The sequence below is a fragment of the Bacillus rossius genome, chromosome 1 (genome assembly GCF_032445375.1).
Source record: "Bacillus rossius redtenbacheri isolate Brsri chromosome 1, Brsri_v3, whole genome shotgun sequence".
Lineage (NCBI taxonomy): Eukaryota > Metazoa > Arthropoda > Insecta > Phasmatodea > Bacillidae > Bacillus > Bacillus rossius.
Window position 1 is genome coordinate 223,361,777 of NC_086330.1, and position 19,217 is coordinate 223,380,993.

The following is a 19,217-nucleotide window of genomic DNA, read 5'->3' on the forward strand; positions in this document are numbered from 1 at the left end:
AATAACAACATTCGCATACATAACCTCATTTTTTCAACCTAACCTTTTGATATTGCGTATGGTGTTAATGTAGGCCCACTACAGTTAATTATGTCGAGTGATTTTAGTGGCACAGACAGTGAAGAAGGGACTTGTGTCCGTAGTGATGTGAAGAAAAGGAAGAGCACTGGTAGAATGAAGGACGTGATGAAGAAACTGCGAGCTTCAACTAATGAAATAGGAGAAGATTGCAAGTGCTTTCGCCACAAATTTTTTGAGGTTATTTCGCCTGAGGAACGGCACCAAATTATATCTAACTTTAATGCACTGGGTGATTACAATAAGCAGAATCAGTATTTGAGTGGATAGATCAGTGTTATTCCTGCTCAGCGGCGTCGCAATAGAAAGAATAATGCAGAGGCAAGTAATCATGTTTCTTCTTATTGTTATCGTGTACGTGCTCGGATCAATGGTAATGATACATTGCAAGACATTACTGTTTGTCACAAAGCCAAATTGGTAATTCTAAGACAGATGATCAAGGTAAACACCAAAACAGACCAAATCAATTATGTGAGGAAACTAGATCTAAAGTGTTAAATTTCATTAAATCTCTGAAAGGAAGAAAATCTCACTATTCATTAAAAGACACTTCAAAGGTTTATTTACCTGCAGAGCTAAATAGGTAAAGCCAAACTACACAGAATGTTCAATGAGTTTAATAAAGAGCACACTATTGGTTTAACAACTTTCTGTGAAATTTTTTATTCCAATTTCAATATCAGTTTCGGATACCCAAGAAAAGATACGTGCAGCACCTGTGACTTATTAAAATCATAAATATCCGTACTAGAAGGAAAAATGCTTAATCCTACTGACAAAACTAGAGCATCTTTAGAAAAGGAGTTGCTGATTAAAGAAAAGGAGAAGAAAGTACACTTGACAAGAAGTGAAAAGTTTTATTCAATAAAGAAAAAGATTCGTAAAGAATCCAGAAAAAGTGAAGAACTTGAGGCATTTACTGTTGATTTCCAAAAAAATCTGCCAACCCCCAATATAACAACATCTGATGTGTACTACCGTCGGCAACTGAATTTTATTTCTTTCAATATTCATGTTCTGTCAGGCTCAACCTCATTATTTTACACATATAATGAAAGTGTCGCTCGAAAAGGAGCGGATGACGTATGCTCAATGCTAAAACACTTCTTTGAAAACATTTTGAGTTCAAAAGTAAAACACATCGTTATGTTCTGTGATTCATGTGCGGGGCAGAACAAAAACTTCACAGTTATACGTTTTCTGCACTACACAATTCATACACTTAAACGATTTGAAACCGTGAAAGTGATTTTCCCTATAAGAGGCCACTCTTATATGGAGGGGGCCAAGGACATGAGCCTAATAAATCCCAAATTGTACACTGAAACACCGGATGACTGGAGGGACGTCATCAGAAATAGTAGAATCAAACCATCGCCTTTCACTGTAGTAAATTGTTCTATAGAAGTAAAGTTTGAAACTTGGACGGACTTTTTATCTGGGCTTTATGTTAAAAAATGCCCTATGCCTACAAGACCAATACGAATTTTGAAAATTGAACAATGTCAGACAAGATTTGTACTTCACAAGGAAAACTACTCAGGAAGCTATCTAAAGGCGGCTTTTGTTAAGAATCAAGGCACAGAAAACAAAAAATCAAGAAATTCTGCGAGGCAAAATGAGACAAAGGTACTGGGGAACCTTTACAATGGAAAACTACCAATCAAACCAGCAAAATTGAAAGATCTTCTTCATTTAAAACAGTTCTTGACAAATGCTGCATCACAAGCTTTCTACAAGTCACTGGTTCCTGACCCTGAATTGGATCAAGATGATGAGAATGACATCGAGTACGTTGATGACCCCCATTGATGCAGAATAACAGGCAAAAACGATCAAGGTCCTCGTATGTTTTTGTATTGAATTTTTTTTTTACGAAGTTCTTATAACTTTTAACAATTTTTTGTAATTGAGTATGAAATAAATTACATATTATAGACTACAATGCTCAAAAATTGTTTTTTTTTTTATCAATTCTATATGGTGTTTATTCAACTTGAAACTTAAAAATTTGAATACTGAAAATTTTGTTTGATTGAACTATGATCACTTTTCCCCGTGGCCCTTCACTTTTTTTTTTCAAAATGGGAATTTTCCCAATATTTAGTTTCCCGGTAACAATCCCATCACTAACCGCGACTCGCCCCTTGTCGGCCTTAGTGCGTGCAAACTCCGACAGAAGGAAGTATTTTACGATAGTTTACTTCGGGCTGGACGACGAGATATGCCGAAGGTTTCCGACGCCCCTCCACCCTCTAGGACCAAGTCCTTGTTTGAATAAACGACGCGGCGCCAATTTGAGTGGACTCTGACTCTGCACTCTGGAACGACCGCGTCGGTAGTCCGTTGATCGCGTTTCGGGCTCCGTTCAGTTAAATCAAAGCTGACGCCGAGCAGCAGTACTAAGATGTAGTCTGATCAGAAAAGGGATGTTTCCCTATTTACCTTTTGGTTTTTTATTTTAGTCATCTCAGCATAGCCTCTACATAGTAATCCAAGTTTCTCCGCGAACCAAATTTCTTGTTTGGTGCCGCATATTTTTTTTTCTTTTAACCGCGACGTCGGCGGCGCATCGCCCTCCATCTTCCGACCAGGCAACATGGCTGTGCTTAACAACTACTACCCTGTTTTGGTAAGTTCTCTCTTCGGTCCTTTGAACTTTGTCTCTCTTTCGGTCGTTTTCCGACCCGACCATGTTCTGTCTGTGGTGCAGATCTAATTTTTTTGGTTTGGTCTGTCCACAGACAGGGTCCTAGTCCCCCCCCCCCCCCCCCCAAAAAGAGAAAGAAACCATCATGGGGAACAAAGCAAGCCCGACGACCTCCAATTTTGAATTGGTGGTTTCGGCAGTGGAAGCCCTCACTCCCGGCCTTTTCGCCATCAGCTACGAAACACCAGAAAATCTTCAGTTTGTGAGAGCGAGTGCCAGTGAAAGTTTCTTTTGTTAATTTCCAAATGTAATTTCAGATATCAGATTCGAACCAGTTTAACAGTTTTGGTCTCTTCAGCCATCTCGAAATTGTATATGTGAAATGGTTATAATTAACCAATGATAAGCTAATATGGTAATTACAGATTATTGTAAAATGTTAAAACTTTACGGTTTCTTTAAGAATGATGTGTTGGAAAAATAATTTTCTATTCACGGCCTGGGTCGGCAAATGATTAGGTAAACTGAGCTCTCTTTAAATGTGACGTTAGCTTCGCTCGTCACATATTTGTTTTCTTTGTGACCGCGCTGGTTATGTGAATGCTTACGCATTCTGGTGAGGTGGTTTTGAACTAGCCTTGCCTCGTAGTTCTCTGATTTGTTGTAGGAGGTCTCTGTATGCGGCGCGCTGATAGCGCCACGATGGAGAAATTTTTGTTTGCCGTAGCCAGCTGTTGGTAGGGCTAGGGAAGTAATTTTTTGTGAGGTTTGTGTCGGTATGGCGAGTTGTAATTGAAAATGTTGCGGTTTTTGGGGCGGTCTGTCGAGGATGTAACTTCAACGAGTGGAGTTGAGCCACTGTATACTATGGCAGTATTAAGCAATACGATTTACGAGTGGTGTTTGCGACGAGTGCATGCTAATAGCTATTGCTGAGAATACTATGGCAATATTAAGCATTACAGTTTACGAATAGTGTTTGCGATGAGTTCGTGCTGCTAGCTATTGCAGTGAAATGGGTTGGTGCCTGGTTGTACTTCATTTACGATTACAGCAAACGTGACGAGTTTAATGTAATTCATCGTGGTGGACGGTTACCGCATTTAACCAGGAAGTTCCACTTGGTCTGGCACTGCTGCGTTTTCGGCCAGGTTGCCCTTTTTGAAGCATGTTTTGGAGACCTGCCTTATGTAAGCGTTTACGTTTACTGTCGACGAGGATTTGAGCTGTTTTCCTTTGCTCATGATGAGCGATGTTGGGCAGCAAAGTAAGTTTTTGGCACTTAGTTTTAGCACCTCCCCGAATTTGGAGTACAATATGTGAGTGAACTTACTAAGACTACCCACAAGTTAAATGAAAAGTGTCACAGTCAGCCATTTATATTTTCAGTAATTTATTATCATTTACAAGTTTGGCTGTTAGTGAGCTTTGACTATATGGTGTAAGATACAGATATATATTTTAATTTGAGAGCGCTACTAGAGAGAAAGTTAATTTTTTTTTATTGAGGAAAAGTAAATAATCAGAGTGACATATTGTTGATGGGTTTTTCGATGGTGCATATGGTAGGCATTTAGATGTGTTCCTACTTTTTTTTTTTGTAGTGAAAAATAAGTTATATCATGAGGCAGGTATGCGTGTATTTTAAAGTGCCTTACCTGCTATTATTAACAGTTAACCGTTCGTTATAACATGTACCTGAAGCAATTTTTTTTAAAGTTAATTAATATTCTATTATGTATACACGCTAAAGATTTGCTTATCTGAAGGAAGTATTGTTAAAATTAGTTCTGTTAAGATACATGCTGGTACATGATCTTATTTGTGGTAATAGTGATTTTTATTTGATGTTTTACTAATATTGTGAAGTATTTATTATTGCAAGTATTTTACACAGCCTGTACTGTTTATGTATGCACCTTATTATATTTGTATTCTTGGGGGGAGTACAAAGTTATGCTGGCATAACCTGTACTTTATTTGGAGTATGGTTATTAATAACTGTGAGTTGGCATTGACTCAGTCTGAGGCATGTGGTGTGGCCTGCGACTACCATCTCCAACCCCTCCATACTTTCATTTAATATTTCTGTGCGTTATTATTTTTGGTAAAAGTAGTGGATTTATTAAAGTTAATAATTGATTACTATTATAAATGTTCCAACTAATATTTAGTGATCAGTGTAAATTTGCTGTGGAAGCGGTCAATGTAATTGTTGATGAGTACAGTATTAATTTTGTGGACCAGTACAGGTAATAAATTCACTTTACTTCGACCTAGGATTCTTTCTTTCCATCAGACTGCCCTACTACCTCCCTTTCCGCTTAACGCTGTGGTTAGTGGAGATAACGGTGGTCTCATAATAATGGTTAAATGATAGAAGTGTTTTCTCTTTATAGCTGTTTGAAAATAACTTTGATTTTAAATAAAAAGATGCCTATAAACGAAACTGTTTGTTTTTATTACTTAAGGCAATAACGATCCACACTATGCTCCCAGATCTTGATAGGGAGTTTACAAATTTTCGTTGGACCCACCCCATGTCCGCCTCTGATGTTTAAATTTTGTTCTTAATTATTCTTTTCTGGACGCCACTTCCAAGGCCTGTTTTGTCGACATCTTGTCGATATTAAAAACAAGGACACGAGGGACATTTAAATTGGATCGAAACCACGCTCTGCTACCAATCTGTGTCCCTTGTGTAGATAAAGAAACTTTATCTATGGTTATGAAAATACTGGAAGCTGCATCAAGTGGGCGAAACAGTACCTACTGTATACTCAGAGGACACAAGGGAGCAACCAAAAATATTAGTTAGTTCTCACAAAGGGAACTAGGAAGGAGGATCGTATTTGAAGTGAAAAACAAATATGTTTGCTTAAAGTTTACCCTTTTTATTGTTAGTTAAAATCTGCATTATATTATTTTGATGTTCTTTGAAATTACAAAATTACAATTATTGGAATTAATAATTAATTATTTTAAAGGGGGCCTGGACCATTTGAAGTCATTAGTTACAATTTTATGATACATTTCATAAATGAGACTATGAAAATAACCATAATAGTTTTAACATTAATAAATTTAATAGTTATAAAAAAACATTAATTGCTCTGATTTGTGCTGGAGTACATATTCAAAATGTTGCATAGCGGACTGTTCACTGGCGGAGCATAATTAGGAGGTTTTGGGCTTCAATCTCCGAAGGATCAGCGTAAATTTGGTAGGTAGTCTAAGTCTGGAAAGGAAACTTCACTCGAGTCTTGAAACATTTCTTGAACCAAGTCTTGAACCCCACTGGAACCAAAAGGGAATCCAGTGGTCAAGAATAGTAAACTAATTATGTTAGGGCAAAAGGATAACGGGGAGGCAACAATTGTTAAACAGGACGATGACTTTTCCACTTACCGATCTGGGGTTGGAGTGAAGTGAAGTGAAGTGAAGTGAAGTGAAGTGAAGTGAAGTGAAGTCAATCCCCGAGGGGAGGCGGCGCGGGTAGTCGCGGTGAACCGTCGTGAAACATTATGCGAAATTACTACTTGGCTAAACTAATGGCAAATAGCCAATCAGAAGAACAAAAAAAAATAAACGTTAGGGAACACTCCCAAACTTGAGAGATCACATCTCTTAACTAGGTTGCGGCGGCTGAATATGTTAAAGGCGCGGCCGATGAAGCTCTGGCGCGAAAAGCTATCGTGGTGACAGCCGAAGGAAGAATCTTCCTCTCTTCCAGGTGACATGAAGTTAAGTTCGAGCGAGAGGTCTGGAGTCTTAGGGAGTGGGAGAAGTGGCCTCTGATTGGCTAGAATAAGCCCGGCAGAGTACTCGCTCCGCCCTCCAAAAAAAGATATGAAGAGGGCTCATTGCCTAACTTAAAGGGGCTTCAGAGGTGCAAAGCAGAGCGCTCTGTTGGGGACAACAGGAACTGACTCTGTGTTGGTACGCGTCCCGCAAAGAAGGGGGGGGGGGAGACCTAGCGAAATCTTGTACCTTATGGAGCCCTCTTGGTGCGAGCTCTGTCGGGGAGGAAAGGAACTTAGATTAAGTTGGGTCGCGGCCGCCAGAGCGCTCGCTCCGACGCCTATGAGAAGGTAATTTAGTTCGCCATGCCACTCGGAGATGGCGCAAGCTGTCCGTTCGCCGGCCTGGGGTCTGTTATAGAGACCGGGAGGGAGTTTATCCAGATGGAAGGATCTGGAATGGATAGAGAGGAAAAGAGAAGGGAGGGGGGGGGGGGTAGTGCTGCGTAATGGGAAAGGCCGCCTACATGACTCACGAGGCGTGTCGGAACCGACCGTAACCTGTGCCGGCGAACCTGACCAAAGTTGCTTCGGTCAACTGTAGCTGGAGCTACGGGTGTGCCTAGGAGGGCTGACGGAAGCTAAGGTAGCAGGTGGCAAGACGTGCGCGGGGCACTGAAGGGGTGCGAAATTTCACTTGCGTACGTGCAGAGGAGCAGGGAGACATGAGACGATGCTTAATCAGGACTCTAGTGGTGTGGGAGCCCGTGGATGAAACGGTCGGAGACAAAATTAAGTAGGAGAGTACAATACTGGGATAAAATTTTGATAGGCTGTAACAGGCTACAGAAAAAAATACTTAAAATATTTACTTAAATTATGCTAAGCCTAAAGATGAGCCTGGAGAATATGACAACTTATGGCTCAATTTAACCAAGCATAGTAATTGATTTTGAGTACCAACAATAAACACACGAAAACTACCAACCACAATTTTCCCATTTTGAGAAATTCCAGTCATAAGGAGTGAAAATGAGGTGAATATTGTTAAAAAAAAAATTTATTCAAACTTGAAATTAAATCAAGCATAATAAAAAAATTGGGTACCAATAATAAACATGCGAAAACTACCAAACACCATTTTACCATTTTGCAAAATTCAAACCCTAATTTTAAAAACAAAAATACCAACACTTCCAAATTAATCAGAACTAGAAGTAATAAAAAAAAAACTTATATCTAGTTGGCATTGCTTTTTTTTTTGGCATTTATTAAAATTCATCTATGAATGGGAGTGAAAACAGCATAACAGTAAAAAATTGTATCTCAGCAACTAATTAAAAAGACGTACATTAAATTGTAAAATTTATAAACTAAAAATTATTATTTTACTAATTTTCAATTTTCTACACCTAAGAGGTACTTAATGGGTTTAAGTTTGTTCAAAGAAAAAAAAACCTAGTTCTAAATCTACTAAAGCATAACAAGCATATAGAGTTACAAAATGTATTTTTAATTTTTTCAGACTTCATTTTTTAAGGGTGTAAAAAAAAGGTTAAGTTTTGTTTTAACATTAAAAAAATTCACAACTCCATAGAAAATAGAGCTACCATTTTTTTTTTATATTCAACCCCAAAGGAAATGAAATGGGGTCATTAAGATAAGAAACTGAACAAGAATAATATACAAAATTATGATTTAATATAATGTGTTAACCTTCATCATTTTTCTATATTCGACTGCAAAAGTGGCGAAAAGGCGGTCTTTGTTTATTATAAAAGTCGTATCTCTGAAACTAATCAAGCAGGATGAAAGTTATGTGGAATTATTTATAAACATACAAAATCTACTAACTCTTTTTTATAACTTGGATAAGTTCCACTGTTTAAAAGGTGAAATATTGTAAATATGGTTTTAACATTCAAAAATAATATCTTTGATCAAATCAAACTTAACAAACATACCATAAGCTACTTTCTCTTATTCAACGTTCTATGAAATATCAGCTCTTAAGTTATAACAGGGGTTAATATTATTTTAAAAATAAAAAGAGTTATGAAATCCATTAAACCAGTACTGGCAAGATAAATTTAAACTCAATATAAATTTGTTTATTATAATTAATATGGAGTTCATATCTGCAATTAACATGAAAAAAGGCTAAGTTTGATTTTTGTTTAGTTAAAGGTATTGCCATTTTTACTTAATTCTAAATTTTTACATTGGCATCTGTGTGGGAAAAGAGAAGAGGAGTAAAAAATATGAATATTTTGTTTAAGTAATACTCAGCAAACAACTTAGAATCAACTCATTCAATGGATAAGAAATTTGATATCTGTACTATACATCTGCATAAATAAAAATTAAATGCAGTTCTTTGGTAAGCACATGACCTGAGAATAGCTTGACCAATTCTTTTTTATTTATTTTTTATTTTTTAATTGTCCGAATAAGGTTTTTCTTTTTACGAAGAAAAAATTGAAAAATTCCCCGGAAAATTTGCAAATTAATAGAAAACTGAAATTAATTTTTCTAAGGGATTTTTGTATGAACTTAAGACTACAGCTCACGTTTCAAACTATGGATATAAGTACCTAATTCTATTTTTGTTTTGTTCTTATAAAGGTTTTCAGGAAAAAAGGAAAGTCAGAAGATTCGGACAAACGGCAAATTCATAATTTTTGTATGCACTCTTGATCATAACTAACGTTAATAATTACATATTTGGTTGATTCTTTTTTTTTTTTTTTTTTGGTTTGTTAGCTTCCGAGATTGAAAATAAATAAATGGAATGTTTTCAATTGGAAAAAAAATCTGAAAGATATTAATAAAAATAAGAATAAAAGCATTCTAGCCTAAATTTAAATAACAAATAAATTTGTTTTTACTTCCGTTTTTTTTCATGATCTTCAGTTGTTAAATTTAAGTTGAATTGTGATTCTGTTGTTAGTTCATCGCAATCATTTCTTGAAATGAATCAAGTTTCATTATTTTATTTCACACAAATTTACAGATTTACTTACGAAATAGGGTGAGTTTTAAGGTGACAAACGGTTGTATAGTATCACTAAAGTGTCTCAATTGAGGCGTTGACAATGAAAATAAGGTAAATGTCACTAATGTTTCTTTTTTCCGGAAAAGAAAAACCAATTCAGGAGTAAAAATACACAACCACTGACTTAATTTGTTGTATTATGATAAAATTTATGGTACTTTTGGTTCATGTTCACTTTCGCATCTTCAGTAATCCTTTTTTTTCCTGTGGAAATAGCAATGTGGTGAAATATGGCACTTACCTCCTTTCTACAATATTAGTATCTCATATTGTCCATTTTTAGTTGAACTGTAATTCTTCGCAACACTTATAGTGTCGTAATTGAAACAATCAAATTGAATGAACACATTTTAATTTAATTGCAATGACGCCAATAAGACGGAACAATTTATGTCGCAGAACTCGCAATTCTACAAACCAAACAATTAATTCAATTATAATTCTTTGCAATGCTCATTGTGTCACAACTGAAACAATTACATTTAATGGACACATTTAATTGCATTGCAATGCAGCCAATAAGACTGAGTAAAATTTAGGTTGCAGAACTTGCAATGCTACAAATACAACAAATTTTTTATCTAATCAAACTGCAGAACAGCATAAAGAATGAAATGAAAAATAAACTGTATCCATTGCTGTTGGAGCGATGAGTGCTGTGTGCTCCGATTGTAAGGCATTGAAATACAGAAATGAAACTCCTGGATTATGTTGGGCAAGTGGCAAAGTCTAATTGGCACCATTGGTCTTGCTACCAGAGCCATTGCACTCATTGGTTTCTGGAACAGGAAAGGATTCCACACTTTTTCTGACACAAATACACAAATACAACTGTTGTTTTCTTCAAATGACTTCATTTAGCACAACAAATGTGGTTTGTGACAATTTCATGCCCACTTTCAAGGTAATTATAAAACTATTATTATAATGGTTATTATCATTATTATTACTAATTCAATATTAACCTTTACAAAGTCAAGGTCAAATTTATCATTGAGTAGGTTCGCTATTGCCACTGCAGGATGTAAAACAATAAATTTTTACAGATTTATTTTAGGGGCAATTCACCACAAGAAGTAGATCAGCGTTGTGCTCACAACAGCTCAGTGAAAAGACCAATTGTGGGAAAACTACAAAAAAAATTTCATGAACACAATGAATTGATTGCATTGTTAAAAACTACACTGGATTGCATGCCATTTGAAATTCACAAAATTGTTATCAGAGCTGAATAAGACACCTGCGGGAGAACACGCAAGACGTTTCAATGCAACAACCATAACTGATGATGTCACTATTGTAATTGTTGGTGAAAATATGGAATTCACTGATATCGTTTTACATCGACAGAACGCTGTGCTGCACTGTGTGTGTACGATACACACAGATTATATGATGCATAGCAATATCCCATATTATTTTGGCAAGGTGAAGATGGTTATTATTTCTCGATCCAGATGATAAATCAGCTTACAGGTGGGTAGGAAATATATTTTTTTTTCTAATACGATAAATACAATATTATTACTTAATTTAAAAAAACAAAAAAAAATTATTTACAGGTGCTGAAACGAACAAAAAAGTCAGTTCAATAAACTATTATTCAAATCGACTGATGGTGCGTGAAAATGAGGACAATCACATCTTGAAATGTCGGCGTATATTCTACCAATAAGCTGTTGATATGTACGTCAAAGTTAAAACTGAGCTATTGACAATCAGATTATATAAGACGAAACTCCGTTTCCAAGAGTATATACACCTTCAATGCTGACGGAAACACACAGGATGTTGGCTGAATGACGATTCTCCCAGCACAGTACGTCAGAAGTCCGCAACATATGCATGAATACGTTCAAGATGCCATGTCGTATGTTCACCATTACAGAACACCAGATTTGTTTATCAATTTCACGTGCAATCCGCAGTGGATAGAAATTTTAGAAGAGTTATTCCCTAGCCAATCACCCATCAATCGCCATGAAATCACTGCGAGAGTCTTCAAAAAGAAATTGAAATCACTGATGGATTTAATTGTGAAGCATCACGTGTTTGGAGATGTGCTGCTGGATGTATTCAGTGGAGTGGCAGAAATGTGGATTGCCACAAGAACATCTTCTCATTTGGTTGATTGAGAAGATAGGAAAATGAAATTGATAATGTGATATAAGTGGAAATTCCAGATGAAGAAGAGCAAGGCTTGCATGAGGTTGTTACTAAGAACATGATTCATGGCACCTGTGGAACATTAATTATGTAATAATTTTCAGTGTGTGGTCGACGGAAAATGGCATTAATAGCAAAAAAATATGGGAAATTACGGTCATTCACTCTATCGTGGTCGATTGACTGTGGACAATGGAAGATCAATAAATTGTCAAAGTGAATCAAAAGGACATTGAAACTGCAAGTATGTGGCCAAAGAAAGTGATATGGTTGTGATTGGAGTTAGTGCGAAGAATTACAACAATTAAGTCACTCAATATAAAATTGGCTAATATCACAGTAACAAAGCAATTTGGTATATTTTTTTCATTTCCCATTCATGAAAGACATCCTACTGTTGTACTCCAAAATGTCAAGGTATTATATTTGGAATCAATCATCAAAGAAATTTAAACGAAAGGAACAAGGAAATCAAGTTCCAGGTTACCCACATGTATTTTCCACATGTCGCATTTACACAGTCCATCCAAGTAACAAATGTTTCTAATTGTGTTTGCTATCAGTCAATGTTCGTATCCCAACATCATTCCAACATCTACACATATAGAAAAGTCTGTCGAAGTTTGTGATTGCTAGAGAATGACCCTCATTGGAATTACTCCCTCAGAGATACTGTGATTTCGTCAAATGCTCATCAAATAAAAACATTGCTTTCGATAATTATTTTAACATGTTTCCCATCGAAACCGATTGATTTGTGGATTAAATACAAAGATGACATGTCTGGTGATATTTTGCATATGATGAGTACTAGAACATCAAATACAGACTTGCAACTGAGCGAGGAAATTCACAATGAGGCATTGATATTAATTGAGGACATGAGCGTGATGATATCAAACAAGGTATTACCTCAATTAGGCATGGCATCACCCAATCATCCGAATCACGACACATTTAGCTAAGAGTTGAAACGCGAAAAACAATATGATTGCGATGTATTGAAAGAATCAGTTTGAACAAATGTTTTGCTGTTGAATTGGCAACAAAAATATGCAGATGACAATCTCATGAAATTTGTCAATAATGAAACTGGAGGGATTTTCCTCTAGGATGCCCCCGGTGGAACTAGAAAAACATTTTTGATCTCATTGATTTTGGAAATGATTCACTCCCAGAATGAAATTGCAGTTGGACTTACTTGATCAGAAATCACAGCTATGTTATTGAAAGGTGGTCGAACAGCTAATTCAGCACTCAATTAGCTGCTGAATAATCAAATCAATGAAACTCCAATGTGCAACCTTTTAAGGAACTTTGCGATGGCAAAAGTTCTGCAGCAATGCAAACTGATCGTTTGAGATGAATGTACGACACATAAAAAATCTTTGACAGCATTAGACTGAACGATGCAAGATCTACAAAACAAAACCGGTTTGGTGGTGCGATGATTCTTTTGGCAGGTGATTTTCGCCAAACATTGCCAGTGATTCCATGATCAATGCCAGCCGATGATCTTAATGCATTTCCGTTTTGTGGAAACATATCATAACACTCAAAGTAAGTATGAACATGCGTGTCGAGTTGCATAACGACCAATCTGGAGAAGTATTTTCAAAACAATTGTTGGACATTGACAATGGTGAAACCCCCAGACATTTTGAATGGCTGAATTTCATTCCCCGCCAATTTTTTCCAATACACAGAATCAAAAATCGAACCCATCCGAAAGGTATTCCCAAACATTGCTCAAAATTACAAAAATCATGATTGGTTGAGCGAACGTGCTATAATGCAAGAATAATTTACACCTGTGGTTTGGTCTGCACTTTTATGAACTTTATTTCTGACAGTTATCCTAGATCAACCACAGGTGGCAGCGTAGGCCCATTTAGAGCCGTTTTTGGTAAATCTGTGGCAATGCCAAGCAGACAATGTCGGTCGGTCTTTGGTACCATGTATAGCAAGCGATCACTGAATTTTTGTTAATGAACTATAAGTAAATATTGTGCTAAAGTGATGAACCAATTTGCTTCAGAAATTTTTTTACGGAGAGTTTTATTTGTTTTCAGAGTAAAAGTTACTGTCTCATAAAATGGTGGCTATGTCCAGTGTTTGATAAAGAAAGAAATCTACAAACTCTACTCATAATTTTTTTTATTTATGCAAGGCAATCTTCAAGGCAAACAGACCTAATCTCAAAGGGTAAACTTTGATGGAACTGAAATGGTCCTTGGCACCCAGCAAAATTCTTCAAGTGTTTATATATGTGCAATATAAAACAATTGTGAGCTAGCCAGAGGTCTAAATTTTCACAACTTAACCTAAAAAAAAACATTTACACTACCTACTATTAAGTATTTTTGATATAGCTAACCCAATCAACCACTATCATTTTATACCATTTTAGGCAAATTTCTAGAATTGCTGCTTTCCTAGAATAAAACAATAAAATTCCATAAGTGGTGTTTTCAAACACTATACCTTACTCTATTTACTTGTGTCAAATATGTAATAATACGGAAAAAATCCATATGTAATCTAACATGTGTTTTCTTGACTGCAAACTAATTAAGGTGGACATGGACTGCACTGATGAGGCCACTGTCCCTACTTGCTATAGTAACATAAATTTATGATAAGAATAAACAGAGCAGCCGAGAGTTTTTTCCAAAAGAAATATCCCTGATTATTGTTGCTGCCTAACTGTTTCCTTGATACTAGCTGCAACCTGATCCTGTGGTTGTATAGAAACCCTTAGGAATATATTCTATTTCGGAATACCTCCTTAAAGGATCCTTGAAAAAAGTAGCTTAAAGGATGTAAGACATTTCTGTTGTCCTTCCAAAAGGTTTAAGTTTCCTTACAGAATCACAGATGCAGCATCTCGTGACTGGACAAGTCACTCGGGTCCACAAACGTATCCTTTTGGCAAGATGTTTGTTGTGCTGTCCTCTGAGCGATAGGAACAGACAGTTGCCATTTAACTTGTTTGTATACCTAATTTAATATTCAAATTTGGCCACTGTTAAAGCATAGATTACAAATTAAGAAGTTAAAAAAACATAACATGGTGTCTATGAAAATTATAACTACAGTTATAGTCATACCCAATTATAGGAATATTGTAATTGTACTGTTAGTGTGTAAAAATTAATAATTGGTTGCAAATGGTGTGAAAAATCTTCAAAGCAAAAAAGTTTAAGTGTCAAAAGAATTCAGATATCCGTTCACTACTAGTTTTTTACTGAATAATGCAGCCTTTATATTAAAAATTACTTTCGTAAAGGCCACATTAGTAAAGGACACATCCTAACTATTCTAAAACAGCAATTGCATAGTCGAGGTTATTTTTAAAAAGACAGGAATGTTCAATGTCAATATGTTACAGCCTGAGCCAAAACTGTTTACTACCCAAAAGCTGAAGTAACAATGCCACAACGAACGAACATAACACGACAAACCTTACATACCATTGTACACCGTTCCAGCAAAATATATTTAATAGCTTAGAGTCACAATACCATGACAACATTAACCTGACGATTTCAGATTTTGCTGTCAGCAATGTTTTCCAAGCTAAATACTTCCATAAAATACTGTATAGAATATGTAATTCACAGTGTAGATGAGAAAAAGAAAATGCTATTTCATTTTTTTGGCAGATTTCTGCAGTCCTTCAATCCAATGTCATACTGAATACCATCAACTTAAACTTTATTAATTAAAAGATCTTCACTGAACTTTTCCATTTTAAAATTAAATCTTTACCAATCTACGATAACGACATTGACCATAAACACGATCATGTCCGTTTATATAAACAGATGAAGGCTAGCTACAAATATTAAAGTGAGGGTACACACACATAAAACAAAATTTCATTTTTCAGCATAAAGATTTACCAAGTACCTGAATATTTATGAAGTATAGTACTGTAAGATTATATTTCCATTTTGCTTACTGTCTGGCAGCACAAAACAACTAAATAAGAAGTAGAATCTATTTCTTTCGGGCCATTGGGTTGCGAAATTTGTCGAAGTGACATCACAGCGACCTTGTATTTCACTGGCTACTGAGCATGTCAAGTCTGTCGTGTAGTACCTGTCGTGGCATTGTGACACCAGCTTAATTGGTTTTCCAGTTCAAGTGAATACAGAACAATATTCACTTCAAATGGAAAACCAATAATGTTATTAACAGTCTTGGTCCTGGGACATGGCTTTTTTCCTTATTAATACAAATTTTAAACACGTAGTTTAACATGGCTGTAATTTTATGGCGACTTCAACACACCATTTCACCAATAACTTGCGGTTCTCAAGTTTCTAGAGTCACAATGCTATGATGGGCACGATGCGGCATGCCCGACACACTAACCAGCCAATGAATGACAAGGTCTCAGTGACGTCACTCTGACAGAATAAGAACCCTGACGGCCCGAAGGAATAGATTCTATTTCTAATTTTGCCATGACGTGCTGCCCGACAGAAAGCAAAACGGAAACGGAAACATTACAGAACCTTCAAAAATATTTACGTTCTTGGTAAGTCTTTATGCTGAAAATTAAATTTCATTTTAAGTGTGCTTACACTTAAATATTTGTAGATTGCCTTCATCTGTTTATAAAATCGGACATGATTGTGTTTATGGTCAATGTTGTTGTTATAGATTGGTGAAGATTTAATTTAAGAATGAACGAGTTCAGCAAAGAACTTTTAATTAATAAAGTTTAAGTTCATGATATTCAATATGACAAATGTTTAAGGTCTACAGAAATCTGCCAATAAAAGGAAAAAGCATGAGCTGAGATACATTTTCTTTTTCGCGTATACACTGTTTTTAGTGCATTCCATACTACATTTAATGGAAGTATTTGGCTTGTAACGATTTACTAACAGCCGAATTAGAAATCGTTGGATTTATGTTATGGTATTGTGAACCTACGCTATTAATCTGTCGTGATGGAACGGTGTACGACGGTTGTCAGGTTTGTCGTGTCGTGCTCGTCGTGACAGTGACTCCAGCTTTAGGAATTTCCAAACGCTGTTTTAGGTTAAATAAAGGAAGGTTTGTAGTGTTGACAGTCACTTTCAGAATTTTACAATCTAATTTACGAAAAACTTGAGACTCTAGAAATTTATCAACATATTAAATAATTACTACATTCTGCAATATACATACCATTCCAACTACATTATACTACAATAACCTCAGTACCATATTATTCCTATCCCTAACGTAAAGTAAACAAACAAGCCTCTTAAATCCATAGATACGAAGTATGTAGTTATAGACACTTCTTAACTCCATGGTTATAGAGCTATTCTTACATTTATCATTAAAACTATCGGCGCGATATTACTATGGGACAAACCTTCAACTAGATAACCAAATAAAAGTATTAGCAAGACATATTATTAATATATTTATAAAATGTTTAAAACCGATATGGCCACTAGTATGTTTCGCTGTGTATAAATTATGTAATCTAGGTTGAGATATTAACGCAAAGGTTTTTCTTATCCCGGTATCAGAATCTAAACTTGAATATGTAAAATAATCAATCTGCTGAAATTGCACACCTGTAATACACTTAATAATCTTTCATGAAAATATACCTGAATACATAATTTAAATAATCATTAACATAAAAGATTATTAGTTTTACCAATCTTCAATTAAAATAAGTAATTTAATTTATATCTGGTTAATTATAACAGTTAATTGTGTATTGCCATTACTAAAAAAGTATGGTTATTCAATAGAATTCATACTTAATGTAAGATTCAAATAAAATGATATAATGTAAAGTTTAACTATATAATCTTTACCCAAAACTTCAACACAGTATAGCTAGAGCTGGAAAACTAGATGGAAAAACTCAGTTTAATAAACACACTCTCGTAGGCTGGTCGACTAGTCCCTGAAAATGCTGCTATCCTGCCAGCTACTCAGGGTTCGGTAGAGGGGGGTCCGGGCCGCGTGGCCGAGGGACTTAGTCTCCAGAAATGAAATGAGGACAACTCGAATAAAGTTTGCTGGTCCTTTATACTCAAGACGATGAACACTTTACATGTGGCTGCCGCGTTTCCGCCTGTGACTATTTCTATATGGGACGAAGCCCGGTTCCGCGTACTAATATGGTAATGAAAATACAGGACGTCCCACCCGTGACGAGTATTCCCCACACTGTAAGGAATAGAATTCTCTATGACTCGCGCGCAATAGGATGTCTGTCTGACTGTACACCGCAATGACCGGGGAGAAATATAAAAAGCACAGAACATACGACTGCGAATGTCCAGTTTGCAAAATAAACCGTGTCTCGCAAAAACTAGAAGAAGAACACATGTAAGACAAAAATTACAACATGAGAGCACGCGACTGATTGACAAAATAACAACTCGACTGCAAAGCTGAAATCGCTTCCGCACGGCAAAGTCTAGAGCTACTGCAAATACCGCGCCCGCTCAATCTTACCGTCCCGGAGCGACGTGACGAAAACATCCGTCGCCTCTTGTGCCGGGTCCACGACTGCCCCTCACTCCCCTGGCGCGCCCGAAGGCCCGCGTCTCCCCCCCTCTCCTCGAGCCCGCGTAACACGCTGATTGGTCACAGGCGGAAGCCACGGCCCTGGCGTGGGGTGAACAATTAAAACTTACAAAAATGCATAACCCTTCAATACAAATTTAATTATAATAAAATATTAACAAAATATATACAAAAATGTAAAACAAAAATATATTTACAATAAAATAATATGTCAAATCCTTGACGCCGTCCCCGCTACCTCTGACTATTTAGACGTGTTTTTTGTTCGGGTTCATGATCTCAGGGAAGGTTCGGCCTTGTGGCTAGAGGTACGGTTAATGCAGTAGGGCCCCCCCGAGCTATTATGGCCACTCGGGATGCCTGAAGAATAACACAAAGTTTAGTTGGTGAATTTAATACAGCACAGCCCAATACATGGTGCTGCCCGTTCTGGCCGTAACGGTTTGCCCGACGCGACTAGTGGCGGCTCACGATTTTAATGCGGGTGAGGGGCGGACTTGTACACGTGATGCGATAGTTACAAAAATACACTCTGACATGGCGCACGATATCTTGACGAACAATACACTTCACTATTACCTAGCTCTTAACAAACTGGGCTAGCAGCACGTAGGCCCGTGTCTCCGGCGACTCTACGTGATGTCTAGATGTGTCCCAAGGACTGAATCGTTATTATGTTTGGCGGCTCAATGCCGTACGACGATGATACATAAACCCTGACGTGACAGATAACACTTGGACGAACAACTATTTCACTAATACATTACACTTAATAAACTGGGCTAGCGACACGTAGGTCCGTGTCTCCGGCGACTCTACGTGATGTCTAGATGTGTCCCAGGTACTGAATCGTTATTATGTACGATGGCACGCGTCGCCTGCTGGCTGCCCCGTGCGGGCCAAAACTATGTAGCCGGTAGGCTAGGTTGGGGCGTGAAGCGCCGACGTAAATTCACATAAACTCCCCACA

At 36.7% G+C, this 19,217-nt stretch overlaps 1 protein-coding gene across 4 annotated transcripts in view; it reads right to left on the reverse strand.

Moving 5' to 3' along the window:
• The window catches only part of LOC134527318 (glycosaminoglycan xylosylkinase), a 135,546-nt gene extending 118,566 nt beyond the window's left edge, over positions 1–16,980 (reverse strand). For 2 of the 4 annotated variants that reach the window (XR_010074155.1, XM_063359879.1), the window contains exon 1: positions 16,877–16,965. Coding sequence is in view for 3 of the 4 variants with exons in the window: in XM_063359879.1 (XP_063215949.1) it covers positions 16,877–16,879 (3 nt within the window). In the remaining variant the exon portion in view is untranslated. Of the gene's footprint in view, positions 1–16,876 lie in introns of all 4 variants that reach the window. The other 2 variants (XM_063359880.1, XM_063359878.1) reach the window with 1 other exon arrangement.
• Positions 16,981–19,217: the final 2,237 nt, after the last annotated feature.